General features: G+C 44.3%; 1 protein-coding gene across 3 annotated transcripts in view; it reads left to right on the top strand.

The window, feature by feature from the left end:
- Positions 1–22462, top strand: part of Col6a6 (collagen type VI alpha 6 chain) — a 155397-nt gene that overhangs the window by 40550 nt on the left and 92385 nt on the right. For all 3 annotated transcript variants that reach the window (XR_015628038.1, XM_087564209.1, XM_087564208.1), the window contains exons 2-4: positions 16312–16409; positions 19647–20243; positions 21737–22357. Coding sequence is in view for 2 of the 3 variants with exons in the window: in XM_087564209.1 (XP_087420335.1) it covers positions 16349–16409; positions 19647–20243; positions 21737–22357 (1279 nt within the window). In the remaining variant the exon portion in view is untranslated. The remainder of the gene's footprint in view (positions 1–16311; positions 16410–19646; positions 20244–21736; positions 22358–22462) is intronic.

The following is a 22462-nucleotide window of genomic DNA, read 5'->3' as shown; positions in this document are numbered from 1 at the left end:
CCTCTTTCTTCTATCTTCCTCAGAATTTCCATTAGACCCATACCAGCTCTCTCTCCACACTGTTCCCTCTGTGATAGATAATTATAAAATTCTATCTTTGCTGTCCTCTGGGAACCCAGTTGTTGGCTTTAAACTTCCTATAGGAAGCAGGATATTGATCACACTCAATCTAGTTCCAGTGGATGTACTTTGCACGGGTCGGTGTTTTGATGTTTGCTTTCAAACTCTGTTGTATATCCTTTGGGTTCCAGTAGTTTTCTGTCCTGTGGCTATTGCCATGTATGATTGCTATGCTTCCCTTTCACCGCCCCTTTAAGCACCTTTCATGTATTTTCAGCTGCATTCAGAGGGTCCTCTTGCCTTGTGCCTGTGTGCTACATCTCTTTGTGTTGCCTTCTGCCTCCTCCTCCAGGGGTCCTTGCTTTCATAGGTTTTTCCTATTTGCCCTGGTATCACGTCAGTGGTGGTTGTTCTCAAACATATGAGAGATTCTCAGGTATCCAAAGACGTCTCTGAAGAGTGGCTTCTTTTCTTCTTACAAATAATTTAAGAATATTTTTAATGTATAATGTGTGTGTGTGTGGTGTGTGTGTGTGGTGTGTGTGTGGTGTGTGGTGTGTGTGTGGTGTGTGGTGTGTGTGTGGTGTGTGGTGTGTGTGTGGTGTGTGGTGTGTGTGTGGTGTGTGGTGTGTGTGTGGTGTGTGGTGTGTGTGCGTGTGTGTGGTGTGTGTGGTGTGTGTGCGTGTGTGTGGTGTGTGCGTGTGTGTGGTGTGTGCGTGTGTGTGGTGTGTGTGGTGTGTGTGGTGTGTGTGGTGTGTGTGGTATGCGTGTGTCTGTGTGCGTGTGTCTGTGTGCGTGTGTCTGTGTGCGTGTGTCTGTGTGCGTGTGTCTGTGTGCGTGTGTCTGTGTGTGTGGTGTGTGTGGTGTGTGTGTGTATGTATGGGGTGTGTGTGTGATGGTGCGTGTGTGTGTGATGGTGCGTGTGTGTGTGATGGTGCGTGTGTGTGTGATGGTGCGTGTGTGTGTGATGGTGCGTGTGTGTGTGTGTGATGTGTGTGTAATGGGTGTGGTGTGTGTGTATGTGTGGCGTGGTGTGTGTGTGTGTGTGTGTATGAATACAGACATGCATGTGCCTGACACAGGATGCATGTGGAAATCACAGGACAACTCAGGAGTCAGCACTCTCCTGCTGTGGTGTTTGCTTGCAGCAATAGTAACTCCTGGACTGTGGGTTACAGGGACTAAACTCAGGCCACCCATCAGCCTTGTGCTTTCAGCCACTGAGCCATCTGATCAGGTCACCGTCTTGTTCTTTGCTTTTGCTGCTGTTTTGTTTGTTTGTTTTTGTAGACTCTCATTTGGTAGTTCAGGCTTCCCTGGAACCCACCCTACAGCCCTAGCTGGCTACTAGCCTCTGACCCCTCTCCTGCCTCAGCCTCCTGAGCGTTGGGATTGTAGGGATGCGAAGCCATGCCCATCACCTGATGCGACAAGTGAGCAAGGACATAAATGAGGAAACACGTTGCCCTGTAGCCTCTCAGATGAAGACATGTTCTCTAAAGAGAAGTAGGACAGTGATGGTGGCCGAGTGGGAGACAAGAACCGGGGAGTTCTTCTCCGTGGAGATGTTTAGCTGCTTTTCAGTGGCTGTGATAAAATACCCAATGGAAGCAGCTTAAGGAAGGAACAGTTTATTTTGGCTCCTAGCTTCAAAGGGATAGAGTCCATGTTGGTAGGAAAGACATAGTAAGTAGTGGGGAAGACAGGGCAGGAGGCAGAACAGATGTGGGCGTTGATGCAGGAGGCTGGCTGATCACCTGGCATCTGCACCCGGAAAGCAGGAAGTTGCAGGAAGTGTGGCTGGGCTATGCAGTGTCAAGGCATATCCACAGTGACCTACTTCCTCACCAAGCACCATCAGCTGGGGACCAAGTGTTCAAACACACATGCCAACGGGACTCTCATGTTCAGATCACAACAGGGTGCTAGCCACAGGTCCCTCTAGGGAAGACCTGTTAGTGGAGGGAAGTGAAGTAGAAGGCATGGAGACTCTGAAGGACTCGGATCCTGTGAGGGAAGGACAGACAAGCTAATGAATTTAAGTGTGTGTGGGATGGGTTTCTTTTTTTAAGGCATTTTATGATAAGGCATTCTAGAATAACCTATAGTTGACCAAGAGTAGAACAAGGAATCCAGGCTTATTTTGCTAAAATTCAGGTGAATGAATGATGTCTTAGATTAGGATGGGCGTATTAAATGTGTTGAGAAATGACTGAATCCTAGCCCAATTTTCTAAAAACTAAAACCAACAGCAAAACTCGGGAGCATGGGAAAGAAGAGATAACTTAGTGATTACCTCCCAGTTGCTACCTGGGCATCGTGATGAAAGGGATACTAGTCAATGAGAAGCCAGTGCTTTTGGCTATGAAGACTTTAGTAGTTAATCATTACTGTGTGTTTGCTACAGCTCAGAATTAGATTGTAGGTCTCCTGGTTCCTGCAGCATAGGCAAATAAGAGATGCTCCGTTTGAATGACTAAGGGGAAACCATTGATAGCAACATGGCTTCCGGCAAGCTACTCAACCTTCGTCTGTAAGATAGGTTAGATAATTTTTAATACCATTGGGTTGTTGAGAATTGTGTAGTCCCTAGAACAATGTCCGTCACATAACTATCGAATGTTAGCTGTTCTTTTCATTTCCTTTTCTCTCTATCATTGATTATTTTCTCATGCAGGCCATGATGGCCTAGAAATCTCTATCTAACACGTTCTCAAGTTGTGGGTTGCGTTCCCTTGGGGGTCAGATGACCCTTTCCCAGGGGTCGCATATCAGATATTTGCAGTATAATTCATAACAGTAGCAAAATAGCAATATGCAGTAGCAACGGAAATTATTTTATGGTTGGGGGGGTTTACACAACATGAGGAACTGTATTAAAGGGTGGCAGCATCGGGAAGGTTGAGAACCACTGTCTAACTGAGGATGACCTTTCACGATGGATCCTCCTGTCTCTGCCTCCCAAGTTCCAAGATCCCAGGCGTAATGATGCCGGGTTTTGCAGGATCCTGTAGCTCACACCCAAGATCTTGTGCTTTCTAGGCAAGCACTCCACCAGCTGAACTATATCCCTGGTTTTGCTCGTTCAGGAGTGGTCCCACCCATTATGGTTACTCCAGCCAAGGGATCTTAAGCATCATCCCATGCTAGCTTTGCTCAATGCAAGGTTGAAAGATATTGTCCTTGGGTCCCAACTTATTATGACTGATACTACTCAATGCATCAGCTGAGGAAGAAAGCCCACATCAGCCTTATGAGGTTTCTCTCTGTGGGATTCTTTTCAGTGGTATTTCTCTTTTCTGAATTTGAAGACCTTACAAAGTCATCAATTAGCGGGTATTTGGTGAAGGTCTATTTTGTGCTTCATTGCTGAGCTGGTAAACAGGATGAGTTAACCTTGACCTTATTTCCTACTGTACTAACCCAGTCATGCTTTTGATTTAGCCACAGTTAATAAATATTTATATCAGCAGTCAGTGTCTTTTATTACTTCTCTGGTCCTCCTGGATTTTGTTGAACAGATTTCAGACTATAGCTGATGTCATGGTTGGAAATTGTAAATTGTATTGGTTTGGCTTTTCTCCATTGGGTAATGCAGAAGAAAGCAAGTTGGAGATCATCACCTCCCTCATACTTCACTGGGTCAGCTGTGGGCAGAGAGATGGCCTCACTCGGTTCCCCTTCATTGATGCAGAAGACAAAGAAACAATTTGAAGTAAAAGACACTGGCTGCAAGCATAGATCACCCAGGGCTTTCAAACACATTAGTTAACACATTCCTTTGTCTACAGAGTACAGCATCAGACTGAGCTCTGCCTGGCAGGCAGCAATGGCACAGTAGAGAAAGCATTGGGCTGGAGGCCCTCAGCCCTGACAAGCTTAGGGTGCTCCTTTGTCAGAAGGACTGGAAATTCCTATGAGCTTCACATGCATGCTGTATGGATCCAGGGAAACAGTGGCCAGGAAAAGACCAGGAGAGGGGCAAAGTGTTGAACCCAGACGTGCATGTGTGTGTGTGCCTGTGTGTGTGCCCACATATGTGTGTGTGCCTGTGTGTGAGTGTGAGTGTGTGTGTGAGTGTGTGTGTGCGCGCGGGCGCGTGCCCTGAGGTTGCCCCGAGGTTGCCTCGAGGTTGCCCTGAGGTTAGGAAACATGCAGGGAAAACTTGGGAGTCAGGTTTCTCTTTGGGATGTTCTCAGCCAGCATCATTTCTTGATCACTTAGAAATTGTCCCATTGTAAACAGAACAGTGACAAGAATAAAAATGTCATCTGGGTCAAAACCTGCTCCCTGCTTTGCTGTTGCTTTTCAGCTAATGCTGTGCCGTTTCAGGGCCTTCAAACTTCACATTCAGGCAGACATTGGCTTCACCACTGGACTTGTTCTTTGTTCTAACAATATTTAACTTCTCAATGTGTATATTGTATCTACATACATTTATTGAATCTTAGATATACAGAATTGGATTGAACTTCATCCCCATGGGTCCTTCTAAGATGCTGCTTATTAATAAGCCACAAACATCTACTCACTAAAGCGGGGATTTTAAGGATGAGTTCCCTCTTTCTCCCATCCTCCTAGACCACACCTATAGATCCACTCCTCTTCTATATCCACTCCTCCTGACTTTGTTTATTATCCCTCTGCTTAAAAGAAAAGTATGTTTCAAGGCAGTTTAGAATCCCATCAAGTTGAGCTGAGGGTACAGAGGTCTCCTGAAGATCTTTCTGGTTCATGTATAGTCCATTCTCAGTATCTCTTCAGAGTGTTTGTTCTGACTGAGTCCAGCTACAATGGCACATCATCACTCAATATCCATAGTCTACACTAGGACTCACTCTTGGGTTATACATGCCATGGGTCTAGCCAAATTTAGAGTGACATTTGCTTTCTATCACAATATCACAAAATTCAATCCTAAGACACTACACTGGTCCTCCCTGGCGGCCCCTGACCCTTCAATCATCTGCATAATTTCCCAGAATATCATACAGTTAGTACAGCACACTATGGTGCCTTTCAAGTGGGCTTTTTTCTTGTTAGAAATGAGCATTAGTTTTCTCTGTGACTTTTCATCACTCGATTACTTGTTTGTTTTTTTGTGGTGAATAATGTTCCCTTACCTGAAGGGCCCCAGTTTCATTGTTCCTTTACCAGACACTGCAGTTGTGACTGAAGTTGTTGTAGCATGCAGGGGCAGGTTGAGAGTTTCTATTCAGATTGGTGCAAACACTGAAGCAAATGACCGAGTCTTGATGTAAGTACTTTCATTGCCAGCTAGGAGTCTTCTTTTTCCTTGAGTACTTCCTGCTTTATTCCCGTTAACATTCCTGAAAGCACTGGGATGACCGTGTGACTTTCTTCTATTTTAAAGTAACTGGATATTACACTTTTGTGTGATTTCGATATGCATTTCTTTTTTTCTCCATCTTTATTAAATTGGGTATTTCTTATTTACATTTCATTTGTTATTTATTACCTTTCCCGGTTTCCAGGCAAACATCCCCCCAACCCTTTCCCCCTCCCCTTCCATATGGGTGTTCCCCTCCCCATCCTCCCCCCATTACCGCCCTCCCCCCCAACAATCATGTTCACTGGGGGTTCAGTCTTAGCAGGACCAAGGGCTTCCCCTTCCACTGGTGCTCTTACTAGGCTATTCATTGCTACCTATGCAGTTGGAGCCCAGGGTCAGACCATGTATGGTCTTTTGATATGCATTTCTAATATATCATTATACTTGATTAAAAATGATTCATCAGCATCCTCTATCTCCAGAATCCAAAGATCCAATGGATATAGAAACTGATCAGATGAACGTTATGAAAATGTAAATCGATAGGCAAAGAGCTACTGTTGCCTCCCTAATTGTTATAACCTTCAAAATCCTGGTAGGCATCAGACAGGATTCAGAGCATTGAGACTCTCGAGTCTGGATGCGGGGAGGGAGAACAGCGCCTTTCAGGAACCAAGCTTGACGGTCTATCATAAACCTGATGACACCTACCCCAGACTCCCTCAACCACTGCTAGACATGTACCTAACAGATAAACAAAGAGGCTTGTACAACTAGGCACAGACTAGTGTTTACAATAGAAAGGAATCAAGCAGATGCAAATAACTGTCATCACAGAAGAGTATTAACAAGCTATTTGGTGTAAATACAGAGTCTAACATGCAATATTGTAAAATGGGCAATCGCAGCATTTGTAATAGAAATCAATCCCAAAACTCATAACAATCAAAAAGGGTGTAAAATAGCACGCACCTCATAAGCCTGTTCATTTACAGTTGAAGACCAAAGCTTAGTAGATTTTTACATGATTTACATACATTCCTCTCTCCACCTACTGAGACAGAGAAAATACAAACAGCTGGATCTCCAGACGAAGAATATGCAGTTCTGTATTGGATTGGAGAGATGGAAGTGCTTAATATAAAAGCATGAAGACCTGAGTTCTGATCCCCAGAACCCATGTAAAAGCCAGGAACCAGTGATTCAAGCATTAATCCCAGGACTGAGAGGGGGAAGAGAGAGGGGAGAGGGGGCATAGGTGGGAGAGGGAAGATAGGGGGAGAGGAGGAGAAAGGGGAAAGGGGGGAGAAAGAAGGGAGTGGGGAGAGAGGCAGGAGAAGGGAGAGGGATGCCTAGGCCTGCTGGGCAGCCAGTCTAGTCAGTGAGTAAACTTCAAGTTCAGTGACAGACACAAAGTGGAGTGCCATGGAGGAAGACACCCACTGTTGATGTTGACTTCCGGCCTCCACAGGCACACATGCACACATGCACACCTGCATACCTGCACACCTGCATACCTGCACACCTGCATACCTGCACACCTGCATACCTGCACACCTGCATACCTGCACACCTGCATACCTGCACACCTGCATACCTGCACACATGCATACCTGCACACATGCATACCTGCACACATGCACACATGCACACATGCACACATGCACACATGCACACATGCACACATGCACACATGCACACATGCACACATGCACACATGCATACCTGCACATGGACACACACATGTGCTTCATTGCTTTATCTTGCAACATTTCTGTAATCTTGAGATTTCCCTAAAATAAAATAAAGATCAAGATGTCAATGATCAGACAGCATTAATGTATGCTGTTTCAAAGTACAAGCACAAAGTGATTTTTAAAATTGATTAGCAAAATTTCCGGTGGTTCTAACTGAAAAGGGAGACGCTTGGAGAGAGCGGAGGCCTCATGGAAGCTTCTGAGGGGCAAGCTCTTCATCCTGGTGAACACTTGTGACTTTCCCTTTCTTAAACTCTACAAATAAATTCTACACTTTTCCCTGGATATATATTTCACATTAGGATGAGGAAAAATTATCTCAAAGAAATATGGCTATCCACATGCTGAAATGGTTATTTTTTAATTGGTCTGAGGTTCCCAAGATGGCTTAGCAGGTAAAGGCACTTCCTGATGTTCAATCGCCAGGCTCCACATGGCAGGAGGGGAGGACCAACTGCCCCCAGCTGTCCTTTGACCAACACCTTTGTGACAGTGCCTAGTGTACCTCCCTCCATGCGCACAAATAACTGATTTTACTATGTAACGGGAATGTCCACAAAGTGACTTTTACATGAACTCAACTAAGCAAAAGGCGCCTGCCATAGACTTACGTTGTGAGGCTGTCTCTAATCCTCTGACACAGCGCTGTTTCTGAAACTTGAGTGGTCTCACGTGACTACACAGCACATGCCCCATGCACACCTCAGCAGATACCTGGAGAACGCGGCTAAAGACGCCATGAGGAAAGTTTGGATGAGAGTTTTATAATTATCTGGGTGTACACAGCTTTTACTGTTCATATATTCACTTTTTCCTGTTTTTAATGGCTTTTTCTGATTTCCTCATTGAGATTCCAGTGTTTTTGATGAAACTTTCAAAAGCAAGGAAAAATAGCCAGCATTTTATATTCTCAAATCGACTTTTAAAAAATTGTATTCATTTGTGTGTGTGTGTGTGTGTGTGTGTGTGTGTGTGTGTGTGTTCATGTGCCATCACAATGAATGAGTGGACAGTTTTATTTTTTCTTTAACCATTTTTAGTGGTTACCCTAAAGTTTGTAAAATTTATTTACAACCAACCCAAATCACTTTTGGGTATCACTCTACTGCTTCATAAGTACTGAAAGGCCTTATAAAAACAAAGTAATCCTAATTCCTCTCTACATCTATTTTTACACTACCATTGCCCATTTTTACTTACATAAATACACAAACATATCTGAGTAGATGGAATCAAATTTATCATTATTACTTTGAGCAAACTGCCATCTGTCCGAGCAGTGCTCTAGTGCTCGCTTTTCCTTTGTGTAGAAGGGAACTATGCCGTTTACCAGCTGTCCTAAGCAGAAATTCTCTTACTATTTCTTCAAAGTGGGAACTGACAACTAATCCTTTACCACCACCAACAAATTCCTTCCTTCACTTCTTGTCTGAGAAACTGTTGTTTGTTTTCATACAGAGAGAAATGATTGATAATTAAGACACCTACCGTCTTACAAGGTTAACCATTATGTGTGTCAAGAAGGTAGAAACTCCTGAGTGTGTTAGCCATAGTTGTACACTGAACATCTAGACTTACCCATTCTGCGCATGTGTGGATTTCTAGTCCACACACATTATTTCCTCTTCTTCCCCAGCAACCCTCCTCTTCCTCATCTTCCTCTTTCCCCTTGTTTTGTTTTAAGATTCCTCCTATAAGGGAGACCGTGCGGCCTTTCTTTCTGTGTCTGGCTCATTTCTTTTAACATCATCACCCAATGACAGAAGCGCCCCCTTCCTCTTAAAAGGTAATTAGTTTTCCTGCACATAAAACGTTATATGTAAATCCATCACACTTAAAGAAAACCACCCCTCGACAGCTGCCTAAGTTGCTCCATATCTTACACTGTAATGAATAATGCCGCAGTGAGCACAGGCAGGAAGAGGTGCCCAGGGGGTGCTCTCACTCCCTTGGGTGTATTCCCCAAAGAGGCATTGCTGGGGTTCTATGTTTAACTTCCTTGGAGGCCCTGTGCTGCTTTCCACAATGGCTGTACAGATGTGTGTTCCCACCAGCCTCGTATATGGTTTCTTTTTCACCCTGACCATCACTCATTTCTTATTTTGGTGACAGCCACCCTAACAGGTGTGAGGTGACATCTCCTTGAGTTCGGATTTCCATTTTCCTGAAGATTGGTGATGGGTTTTTGTTGTAGTTGTAGTAGTAGTAGTAGTAGTAGTAGTAGTTGTTGTTGTTGTTTTAAACCACATACCTGGTGGCCATTTTTATTACCTGGAGAAATATCTATCTGGTACTTGGGTTCACTTGGCCCATTTGACAGCCATGTTGCCTGCTCTGCTGTTAACCAGCAGTCTCTAGGCTCTCAGATAGTGAGCTATGAGTTTGTTATTTTTCTCAACACCTTACAGATATGTAGTTGGCAAATACTCCCCCCCCCTCTCTCTCTGAAAGCTGTCTCTGCATTCTGCTGGCTGCTGCTTCAGTTCTGTGCACTCAATTAATTTGTTTTTGCTTTTGAAGGCTGAACTTTGATGATGTTGCCAAATGCCATTACCAAGGTCACAATCACGATAACTTCCCCCTGTGTTTTCTTCTAGCTTTGTGGCTTCAGGTCTGCTATTTAGAGCTAATAATTTCGAGTTGATTTTTGTGTGTAGTGTGGGTTAAAGGGTCCAATTTCATTGTTTACCACGTGGATGGTCCATTTCCCTAAACCATTTATATAAGAGCTGATCCTTTTCTTGTTATGTCTTTTCCACACCTTCTTCACTTTTTCTTTTTAATAAGGAGAAAGGGTTTTGTTTAGTGCTAAGATTTACCATGTTTGTGCATCGAGAACTCTTACCCACCCACCCATCTCTCTGGCCCACTTCTTCATCTTTGAAGCTCAGTGTTGCAGAATGGAATATCCTCTCAGCTCTTGAGATATTTTCCTCGCTCTAGTCTTGCTCCTGTGATGTACTAGCTAGTTTTAAGTCACCTGAGAGGAGAAAGCCTTAATTAAAGAAAATGCCTGCATAATAGATGGCAAGACCATAGGGTATTTTCTTAATTAGTGATTGATCAGGGAGGGCCCAGCCCATTGTGGGTGTGGCTGCCCCTGGGTTGGTGGTCCTGGGTTCTATAACAAAGCAGGCTGAGCAAGCCTCGGGGAACAAACCAGTAAGCAGCACCCCTCCATAGCCACTGCATCAGCTCCTGCCTCCAGGTTCCTATCTTGCTTGAGTTCTTGTCCTGACTTCCTTCAGTGATGAATAGCAATATGAAAGTGTAAGTCAAATAAAACCTTTCCTTCCCAAGTTTCTTTGGTCGTGGTGTTTCATTACAGCAATGGTAACTCAAACTAAGGCACATGGTTTGCAAAGTTTCAGGTGTATTTTAATCTTTCTTCCTTTATGGGTGAAGAAAAATTACCCCTTAGGTTTCTCTCAAGATATTTTCTTTTGAAAGATCCCCAAAGGGAGACCCTTACTTAAGTCTCGGGAAGTCGTGGACCCCAGACACAGAGAGACCATCTTGATGTAATAAGCAAAGGCGAGGTGTATTACGGAGATCTCCGGGCCGACACATATCCCACGCAGGAGACAGAGGTGTCGACCCTGAGTGGCTGGGAGAAGGGCTTTTTAAAGGAAGAAGTCATAAGCCCCAGGAGATGAGGGGATGTCAAAAGGAAATACCAAAAATGTCACAAGGGGAAACTCTCAAAGTCACAGGATTGTTAAGACTCCAGGGTTTTAAGTCAGGGGAAAGGTCAAGCATTCTCCTGAGAACAGATCTTGATTCCTGTCCTTTAGGGTAAATGTTTGTCAGAGTTGACGAGGCATCTGCATCTGAAACACATCTGGTTAGGCTTCAGCCCAGTTTCCTGGAATACTCTCTGCAGGACACAATGGGGGCTTGAACAAACAGCACCGGCAGAACAGAACCGGTTACTCATTTACTCATGTCCGGTGACAAGCGGAGGGTCAGTGAGTCTGCACCAGTCTTCCTGCATTTTTAACCATCTGTCTTCCTGAGTCAGAGCCTGTTGCTGAGTTTTGAGCTAGTTTAGAACCCTATCTCTCACTTTATCTTTGGTTTTTCTGAAATTGAAGAAATATTGTTCTAGTGTGGTGTTTGGCATTCATTCTGCTTGGTATTTTTTCTGTGCCTCTTATTTAAATGCTGTCACTGATCTAAGGGATCATTCTCACATTACTTTAGTTTTCTGTTCCTCGTTCTGGTGTTTCCCCCTCTGTAGTCATGTAGTTCTTGGGCCTCCTCTTCCTCCCCATCCTCTTTTTCTTTTCCTCTCATCATTTTGCTTTTTCAGTTTGGGGGGGTTTCACGGAGATAACTGCATGCTCAGAGATTCTCTCCTCCCCCAGGACCAGTCTAATAAGATCGACCCAGTGTTCTGTTTCCGACGAAACGTTCTGTTTCCCAGCAGATACCCTGGCCCTTCCCTGGAGTGGAAGAGTCTGATGCACTGCTCAGCTTTTCTTCTCTGCTATCTACACTTTCCAATTCCTGGGCTCACCGCACCACCCCAGTTGTATCTGGGTCTGCTTCAAAAGCTTGTTGAGTCTCTTCTAGTTGTGATTTTGACCTTATTGTTTTGATTTGTGATGTTTTCTTGGTAGTTGGAGATGAGGCACTGGGTAAAATTAATTTCTGTAAGCATGCATTCAGTAATTTGGTGGTTGATGGGACAGGAGAGGATACTCTGTGGTTCTATGATTTGACTCGGAGAGAGCCTGAGCCTCCAGATAGTAAATTTAACCTGATTCCTCAGCCCTACCTCCTTAGGGAGGAGCGGGCAGTGTTGGGTCCTTACTGGCTTTCACGTGGATGGCTAACACACAGAAGGCATATGGAACCAAGATTGGATATTTCCTTTTCCCCTGATGATTAGGCTTGGGGAAAAAAAATCCTAGCAGGTTAAATGGTTTTTCTTAAGAAAAGACCTTATGATGAAGAAAATAACTGTTTTGGGGGAGGGGTTGGTTTTGTTTATTTGTTTGTTGTTTGTTGTTTTTGTTTTTGTTTTTTACTGACCAGTCCTCTGAGATTTGTCTCTTCAGAGCTCAACTAAATTTTTAAATCGTTTTTTTAGTTTACTGATTTCTGGTCTGAATGTTTTGTGCTCCTGCTTCTCTTGAACCCCTGGGTTTCCAGTTTCTAAGTTTTCAAATTCTACCCAGTAGATTTGTATCTTGAAGAGTCATCCCCCTGTGCTTCACACAGTTAAGCCCTAAAGGATTCCTGCAGGTTTGTTATCATTGATGCTGTCTGCCTGACTCTCAGTCAATGTGTTTGTTGCGGTGCAGGCATATTCTAGGGAAATATTCTACCACATCCCTAATCTCCCAGCTCTTCAATTTGCTTTTGATACAAGTTTCTTGTTAAGTTGCCCTGGCTGACCATAAGCATACTCTGTAGTCTAGGCAGGCCTTGAACTTGGGATCGTTCAGTCACTGAGTGCCAGGGGGCTGAGTTTATTGGCTATGACGGTTTATATATACTCGGCTCTGGGAATGGCACTATTAGAAGGTGTGACCTTGTTGGAGTAGGTGTGTCACTGTGGATCTGGGCTTTAAGACCCTCATCCTAGCTGCCTGGAAGTCAGTATTCTGCTAGCAGCCTTCAGAAGAAGATGTAGAACTCTCAGCTCCTCCAGCACCATGCCTGTCTGGATGCTGCCATGTTCCCGCATTGATGATATTAAACTGAACCTCTGAACCTGTAAGCCATCCCCAATGAAATGTTGTCCTTCTAAGAGTTGCCTTGGTCATGGTGTCTGTTCACAGCAGTAAAACCCTAACTAAGACATTGGCCTACACTACCAGGCCTGCCACTGTTTTTGGCCTTTTGTTTTTCTTTGTTGGACTATAGGGATTAGACCAAGGAATACTACATTGCAGACCTTCTGGATGGAAGAGACTATAGACCTGTGCTTTGGATTAGGGACTTTGGGAAGGGGGTGGCATTGCCCCACATCATTAAACAATTTAGATAGGAGCAGAGCCTCAGTCACAAAGTTTTGTACTTTTTTAAATTCTCTCCTCTCTGCCAAACACCTCAACACAGAAAAGTGTCGATTTTGCAAAGTGACAGGTCACTTGATAGCCTTGCTTCAGTGTGATCATCTTTATGAGATTCTGGGAAGTGTGATGTTACCTGTTAACCTCGCTTGCATGGGCTGTGTCTTTTATGGTCACCGAGTTTGTATTCATCTGCTTATCCCCAACATGTGGATGGGGACTTGGCCTGCAGCATCTTAACTATAGACCTAAGGCTCACGGAGAACATTTCCCTTTCTTCCTTTTGAGTTGGGTGGGAATGGTAGCACCATTAAGGGTTAATAAATAGACAGCTCTTATCTTTAACATCTTGGCAAAGACCCAGTGCTTCTTCCAGTAAAGCAGCTGATAATGTACTCACTCACTTCTGAAGAGAAGGAAAGCCAGTGCCTAGAACTGATAAGTCCTGCATGCCTCATTTAGAAATAAAACATAGATGACATTTATCTTAATGTTGCCAAAGCTGTTCCTACATTCCCCTGGGCTCTAAAATATCTACTTTGTAGATATGGCCTGGATTATGAGTTGGCGCGTGTGGGCAGAAGTCACCTGCAGACCCTGATTTCCAACAACCCCAAGAAGAGCGCTTGGTCAAGTTCTGAATGCTCTGGCTGGCCTTGGAGCCAATGCTTGCGTGACTGAGCTGGCTTTACAGCTGCAGTGTAAACTAGACACTCTTAACCTTCACAGCAGAAATTTACAAAGACCTAGAATTCTGAGTGGATGTAACCCAGCTGAGCACAGATTAAAGAGACCCCCACTTTTGTTTGTAGGATGAGAGGCAATCAGCATTAGAATGATAACTGTGGTACTGAGGTGAAATGTGCTGTGAATTTAAATTTTATGCTAATTGCTTCAAGTGTCTGTCACTCTTTCTTTGTATAACTTTAAGCCATGAGATATTTTCGAAATACCCACGAGAGAATCTACTCATATATGGGAGTAGACCAACATTTAAATCATGGGCGCTTGTCTATATCTTGTTACAATAAAAGTAAACCCATTATCGTCACCTACTGTGATTTCTTTACTTGGGACTGAGGGTAGGGCCAAACTCTTCACCCCTGAGCTACAGCCCAGCCTAGCCCAGCCTAGCCCAGCTCTGCTAACCCAAGCTTGCACTCAAAGAGCATTTCTATTGCTTGTTTTTCTATTGCTTGTTTTATGCCCTTCTTATTTCTCCTCCTCTTCTTCCCCCTCCCTCTCCCTCTCCCCCCCTCTACACACACACACACACACACACACACACACACACACACACCATTTACTTATATACTAGTAGGAAAATGCATGTGCAAATATTTACCTTGGGCTTTCTATTTTAAGGTTTAGCTCCTTTGACAGCAAAGTTTGGCTAAAATGGCGTCTTAGGAGCCCAGTCCCAGCCCCACTCATTTCCATTTGACTATGACTGACCATTGGCATAGCTTCCAAAGTGTGAATTGTCTAGACTCTTACAAAGGACCGGAACAAAGTCTCACATTGGAAAGTATCAAAGGGACGATGGAGCAGGCAGGGAAATAAGGATAGAATTCCTCAGACAAAAGTCCATTTCCTGACTATGCAAATGTTAAGTTTGAGAGGAACCTTGTAGTGGAGTAGAGGGGCCATAGGTGAATATATATTTGGGTAGCAATTAAGCTGGACATAGGAATTAGTGGCTCAAAAAGGACCAGCTTGCTTTATGCTTAGTGGAGAAATGATGGAAAAAGCTCCACTGTGTGCTTATGTTTACTCGTAATATATATCTCACAGTCTCTCTAACTCCATGATGAGGCACTCAGGGTAGACGAAAATGCTTTAGGTAAAGCTGAAACTGTGAGACCCTTGCATTGTGGATCCAGGCAGATGGACACAAAGGAATTTCCCTTTCTAAGGTGTGAGAGTCCATCTTCAACACATAACTCAAGTTGTTGTTTCTCCTCCTCCTCCTCCTTCTCCTCCTCCTCCTTCTTCTTCTTCCTCCTCCTCCCCCTCCTTTCTTCTTCCTCCTTTTCCTCCTCTTCTTCTTCCTCTTCTTCTCCTTTAAGAATAAAGTGCAAATCATTAGAATCCACCTAATTGTCCATTAACAGATGGATGGTTAATAAAAATTAAGTATATAAAATATATTTACAGATAGAAATACTATTCGGGTCTATAGAAAAATGAAATCACAAAATTCACAGGAAAATGAATGGACTTGGAATGCATATTAAGCAAAGTCACAGTCTTAGAAACCTCATGCTCTCCTTGTGTGCAGAATCTAACCAACGGTATATGTATATGTGCAGACACATGGTGGACACGTGGGTGCCACATGTCATGAAGAGAGCAAGAAAGGCAACTATTAGGGGATAAAGAAGGACTGAATGGATGTCACAGACAATAGTTATGAAAGGATATGAGGCTAGTTGTTTTTCTAGTTGTAATTCTGTCATGGAGTTTTGGGTTGGATGGTGGATAAGCACATGAGATGCATTCAGCAGTGAAAGGATAAAATCCAGTTTGAAGCTGCAAAGCTTCTGTTCCAAGTGTCTACTCCAACTGCATAAAAGACATTCACTGAGTTGTATTGTCTTTTGGGTCTGGTTAATTTCAGTGTGTGCTACTTTAAATATGCATCCTTTTAAATATATAATAAAGTTTAAGGTCAAGAATTTTAAAAAGAACCTAGGAGAGAAATCATACCCGGGCATGGTGGTGCATGTAATCTTAGCATTGTGAGACAGAGGCAGGGAGATCTGAGCTCAAGGCCAGCCTGATATACATGGTGAAACCCTATTTCAAAATTATGAAGAAAGAACCAGCAATCATTGTGTATCTCTAACTAGCAGACTTAGACCTCATTGCAATGAACTCCACACTGTCATGGCAGTGAGTAGATAGATTTCTGTGGAACATGGGGAACACTGGGCATCTGGCCACTTCCATTGGCTGACCAAGGTCTCCTGTTTTCCCAAGGTCTGAGAACCAGGAAAGCGTACCTGTAAGGGAGCCTCCCTTTCCTCCAAGGCACCTCAGTTTAGAGGGCCATTGAGCTTTTGTCACAAGGTGCCCTTCATCACACCGAGTTTACTGTATAATTTTGTCTGTCATTGTCAGTGCGAGTCCTGATGTGGAAATAACAGTCACACGATTTTCCATGTTTGCCTTCCAGCCTACAAGTTGGGGCTCTTTCAGCCTGCAACCTGAAAATGCTGCTGATTTTGTTCCTGATGATGATTTGTTTACACGTTTGTGCGAACCAAGATTCTGGTAAGAAGAAACGGGAGCACTTCCTTTTCATAATTTTTATTATATGCACTAGCTAGTGAGTATAAGCTGTAAGTTAGGGTGTTTACTTCACCCTGCCTGATTTCAATGCTAGTAAGGTTGTGGGGGCAAAGTTTTATCTCTTTTTGGTTGACCTGCATTCTTTGGAAATTCTGGGCTACTGAGAAAATATAAGAAAGCTATCTTTTTGTCCCTAATTCAGCCTATTTCAGGTTTCCTTGCAGATTCTGTCGGGTTGAGCACTGGAAAGTTCAGAATGTCTCTGTTTTTCATTGACTTGACTAAAAGCATTGCTTTGGCTAATTGTGTGGATTTGCTGCCTGCCGCTGCAGGTTGATTGACTCCTGCTTGTAAAAGCAGGCCTGTGTCTACCCCGGAGAGAGCTCCTAACTCTCACTGTCAGTGACTTCGGTCAGTAAATCATGTCCACTGAGATGGAGTTCAAAACACCTTCCCGCACTCCTCAGCCCTGCTTAGCAGTTGGTGTAGGGGCAGCTCATGTCCAGCACTATTTACCCTGCTTTACAGCTTCCTTCAGGATTCTGATCTTGAAACAAGTTTTGTGGAGATAAACTAGACTTTGACCCCCAAATATCATCTGCTGTCTCTCTGAGCCTTCGGGTTTTTTAAGAAGAGTCGATCTCCACCACACACACACACACACACACACACACACACACACACACACACACCACACACACATCCCACCTTACACACCACACCCACACCACACACACACCACACATACACCACACCCACACCACACACACACACACACCACACACACACAGCACACCTACCACACACCTACCACACACCTACCACACACCTACCACACACCTACCACACACCTACCACACACCTACCACACACCTACCACACACCTACCACACACCTACCACACACCTACCACACACCTACCACACACCTACCACACACCTACCACACACATCCCCCCCACACCCCACACCACACCACACACCTACCACACACACCACACCCACACACACCACACACACCACACACACCACACACACCACACACACCACACACACCACACACACCACACACACCCACACCACACACACCACACACACCACACACCCACACCACCCACACCACACACACCACACACACCACACACACCACACACACCACACACACCACACACACCACACACACCACACACACCGCACACACCGCACACACCGCACACACCGCACACACCACACACACCACCCACACCGCACACACCGCACACACCGCACACACACCGCGCACACACCGCACACACACTGCACACACACACACACACACACACACATACACACACACCGCACTTCATGGCTTAGATATGATTAAGGACCTGAACTGTCTCACTGCTAATCAGCCGCATGTCTTTCCTACACAAGATAATAGGAGTTTATGCATGAGGAGAAAGGTCAGTGGTGGTCATGTATCAAACTGCCCTGGGGGCTGGGGATTTAGCTCAGTGGTAGAGCGCTTACCTAGGAAGCGCAAGGCCCTGGGTTCGGTCCCCAGCTCCGAAAAAAAGAACCAAAAAAAAAAAAAAAAAAAAAACTGCCCTGATCAGAGTTCTTTGGACCAAGCAGGCTTTCCTTAGAAGAAAGTCCTACTGGCCCTCTGCTCCGTCTTCCCCCGAATGTTTCTGGCTCTGTGATCAAGTCAAGAATTTCAGATTACTGGGGAAGAGGTCATTTGAAAGATGAGAAGGGACCAATTTCCCCTTGGAGCTCTGGTCAGATGCTTGCAGAGACTGACTGATGGAAGCCAGGGCTACTTTCTTAGCGATAGCTGAAGAAAACAGGAACTGGTAGGACTTGGTAGGAATTTATCTAGTAACCATTTGCGATAAAAGGCGGAAGTGAGGAGATAGCCTGAGTGTTTGCTCATCAAACCTCCATATTTTAAAGCAGAGGAGACTGGGGCTCATGTATACTGAATAACTTAATAATGATCATAGAGTGAGCCGATGACAGGTAGGTTTCCTGTCACATAATCCAACAGCACTGTATTTTCTCACATAAGGCACACACAAGCACATGCAATTTACCTGTCTTTCTTTGTGACAAAGTGCTGAGAGCTCACAGACCAGACAAAAAGCTGTCAGTAAGTGAAACTAGTTTAGACCATGATTTCCTATAAAGCAAAAATAGAATTGCAGAGCCTAGCATGGTGATGAACCCCGGCCTGTAACCCTAGCACTTGGGAAGTGATGGCAGGAGATCAAGAGTTCAAAGCCAGCCTGGCATACAGGAGACTGTATTCATTCATATATATTTGATTGTATAATGGTAGTATAATATGTATATGTGTGTTGCTCGTGTAGATGCATGTGTACATGCATGTGCATATGCATATGTATGTGTATGTATACTGTCCTAGACGGCTTGCAAATTGTTTGAAGTTCAGAAAGGTTTCTGTGTTCCAACATCAAACATGCTTTAATAGAAACTAAGAGTATAATCCCACTTCTCATCTTAAGTTCTTGGCTGCCATCATATCTTATGTATGAGATGATAAATTTATCAGTCATGATGTTCATTCATATGACTTACTGAATGTATTAGAAATAACTTTTCTGAAGGTGAAGCCAATCCTGTGTATTCATGATGACTCGAGCTTCATCAGCTCAATGCTTCATAATACAAAAGTAATGTTTTATAAATTAATCAGATAACCTCAGGCATCATTTAAGTGAGACTTGCAGCAAAAGATGCTCAAGTTTCATAGTCCTAACCAGTCTGAAGGAATCTGATTCAAGTGAACATGTTCAATGTCTTGATGTGTAGACATGTGTGTATGTTTGTGTGTGTGTGCCCACATCCCAAACTCTAAAGTACAGGAGGAAATTGCCCATTAAAGAATAAACTACCTTTTTCTTTTCTGTTTTACTTTGATACATTTACCTATTCCCAGTTAGCTAATTGCAAAATGTGTTCATTGTTGCAAAGCTTTCAAATGAAAATGAGAAGCTGTCTAAAGCCCTCACACCAAGAAACAAACATTTCTTTTCCTGAGAGATTATGTGGTGTTAATCTATTCTGTTCAATTTGACAGGAAGGTACTAAAATTGTTTTTCAAAGAAAAAACTTTCTATTTGTGTGTGTGTGTGTGTGTGTGTGTGTGTGTGTGTGTAGTTGGCATTAAACGTGACAGAAAATTTCTAAAACTTTTTGCCATGTTATGATTTTACAGGCCCCGAGTACGCAGATGTGGTTTTTCTGGTGGACAGTTCCGATCACCTAGGGATGAAGTCCTTTCCTCTTGTGAAAACTTTCATCCAAAAGCTAGTCAGCAGCCTCCCCGTAGAGGCCAACAAGTACCGTGTGGCCCTGGCCCAGTACAGTGATGCTCTCCACAATGAGTTCCACCTAGGCGCCTTCAAGAACAGGAACCCCATGCTGAACCACCTCAAGAAGAACTTCGGGTTCATCGGCGGCTCCCTGAAGATTGGGAACGCCCTGCAGGAGGCTCACAGGACCTATTTCTCTGCTCCCACAAACGGAAGAGACAAGAAACAGTTCCCCCCAATCCTGGTGGTGCTGGCTTCAGCGGAGTCCGAGGATGACGTAGAAGAGGCTTCGAAGGCCCTGCGGGAAGATGGGGTGAAAATCATCTCTGTGGGGGTGCAGAAGGCTTCTGAGGAAGACCTGAAGGCCATGGCCACCTCTCAGTTTCATTTCAACCTCAGGACTGCCAGAGACCTCAGCATGTTTGCCCCAAACATGACACAGATCATCAAGGATGTGACTCAGTACAGGGAAGCAATGACTGATGACATTATTGTAGAAGGTGGGTGTCCTAATTTTCTTTCTTTCTTTTTTTTTTTCAGAGCTAAGGTAATTTTCTTTATATTGTTGTGATAAGATACTGGCCAAAAGCAACATAGGGAGCGAAAAGGGCTTATTTTAGCTTACAAGTTAACAGCCCATTGTAGAGGGATGCTAGGACGCAGATTCAATCAAGAACTGAAGTAGAGACCATGGTAGGACATTGCTTGCTAGCTGGCTCCCTCTAGCTTACTCATCTACCTTTCTTATATACTCGCACTTGCCTAGGGATGGTGTTGCCCACAGTGGACCGAGTCCTCTTCCCATCAATTAGCAATCAAGGAAAGGCTCCAGAGACATGCCCACAGTAGTTCTTCAAAGTGTGTCAAATTGATAACGAGATTTACCAGGACAGTGAACTGAGGCTCTGTGTATAGGACCACTGTCAAAATGATTTTGAAAAATCAAGGTGGGACGAGAATTAAAGTCCTGTGAATTCCCCTTTCTTCCAATGGGTAGTTTCTATCTCTGCTGTTTAAGAAGATATAGAGATTGTGGCAAAAAAAAAAAAAAAGAAAAGAAAAAAGAAAAGAAAGGGGGGGTACAGAGGTGGCGGGGGGGGGGGGATCCCACAGGCCTTGGGTTTTTCATGGCCTGTTAAGTCCTGGATTTAAAAATTCTCCAGTGCCTTCTCATTTCCACCCAGGTTGCTCTCCACCACCTCCCTGGGTTTGTTCTTGCTGCAGGTTTATTACTGGTTCAGCGAAAACCAATTTGGTTCTGGAGAAACCTTTAGCTTTGGGAACCACACAGTGTAACTGCAGAATGTCAAGACTGAAGCCAACCTCTGGTTATTCAAACCCTATTGTGGAGCTAAGAATTGAAGTGGTATGATCTGCCCCAGTGCCAAGCAGTCACGTGTGGCCAGAGCCTGATGAAGTCCCCTGCTTTCTAGTTGGGTAGCCTGAACCCCGCATTGCTTATTCTGCTGTTTGATTCTGTGAATTAGCTCGTGTGTGCTCCACAGTCTGCCCCCTTGGATAAATCCGCTTGAGATGACCTACTGATAACACAGAATGCTTTCCTTGTGACAACGGATAGAAATGTGAACCATTACTGCTAGTGTCTTTCCCAAATAATTGAAAATGCAAGGGCACCCTTTAGCATTCCCTTTCAGTATTTAGGTTTGAGCTGCTGAGTTATAATAAAGGGAGTACCTGAAAGAGTTTCACATTTAATAGCTGGTGTTCATCGAATGAATTATGTCTATGAAGCTCCATGATAAGCATATTATCTATTTAATATCTATGCCAACTCTATGAGGTAAACACTACATCTCACTTCGTTATTTTATGAAATAATATATATATATCTTATATATATTTACAAATAATCACATCAAACCTCTTTTACATAGCTGAGATCAAGTGTATGTTCTGTATGCCTTATGACACTCGGCAGAGGTGCAACCCTCCTGTGATAACTCTGCTGACTCATTTCTTTCTCCCCACACAGCTTGCCAAGGCCCATCTGTGGCCGATGTGGTATTCCTGTTGGATATGGCCATCAACGGCAGCCAAGAGAACCTAGATCATCTTAAAGCATTCCTGGGGGAAAGTGTCTCTGCCCTTGACATAAAGGAAAACTGCATGAGGGTTGGCCTGGTGGCCTATAGCAACGAAACAAGGGTGATCAGTTCTCTGAGCATGGGTGTCAACAAGACGGAGGTCTTACAGCGCATACAGGATCTGTCCCCTCACGTAGGGCAGGCCTACACAGGAGCTGCCCTCAGAAAGACGAGGAAGGAAGTCTTCAGTGCACAGAGGGGCAGTCGGAAGAACCAAGGGGTGCCTCAGATTGCTGTGCTGGTGACCCACAGAGCTTCAGATGACAACGTGACCAAGGCAGCTGTCAACCTCCGGCGGGAGGGAGTGACCGTCTTTACCATGGGCGTAGAGGGGGCTAACCCAGAACAGCTGGAGAAGATCGCATCCTACCCTGCCGAGCAGTTCACCTCCAAACTGAGCAACTTCTCTGAGCTGGCCACCCACAACCAGACGTTCCTGAAGAAGCTGAGGAACCAAATCACACACACAGTCTCTGTCTTCTCAGAACGGACTGAGACCCTCAAATCAGGTAAAGCCTCACTGGGAGGAGGCCATTCTGGAGCCGCCTTCTTCATTCTTGTCCTTTGAGTGTTATACATAGAGAAGGGACTCAGGGGCGATGAAGTGGGTAGGC

Source organism: Rattus norvegicus, chromosome 8 (assembly GCF_021556685.1).
Source record: "Rattus norvegicus strain SHRSP/BbbUtx chromosome 8, alternate assembly SHRSP_T2T, whole genome shotgun sequence".
Lineage (NCBI taxonomy): Eukaryota > Metazoa > Chordata > Mammalia > Rodentia > Muridae > Rattus > Rattus norvegicus.
This window is presented reverse-complemented; position numbering and strand designations above follow the sequence as displayed.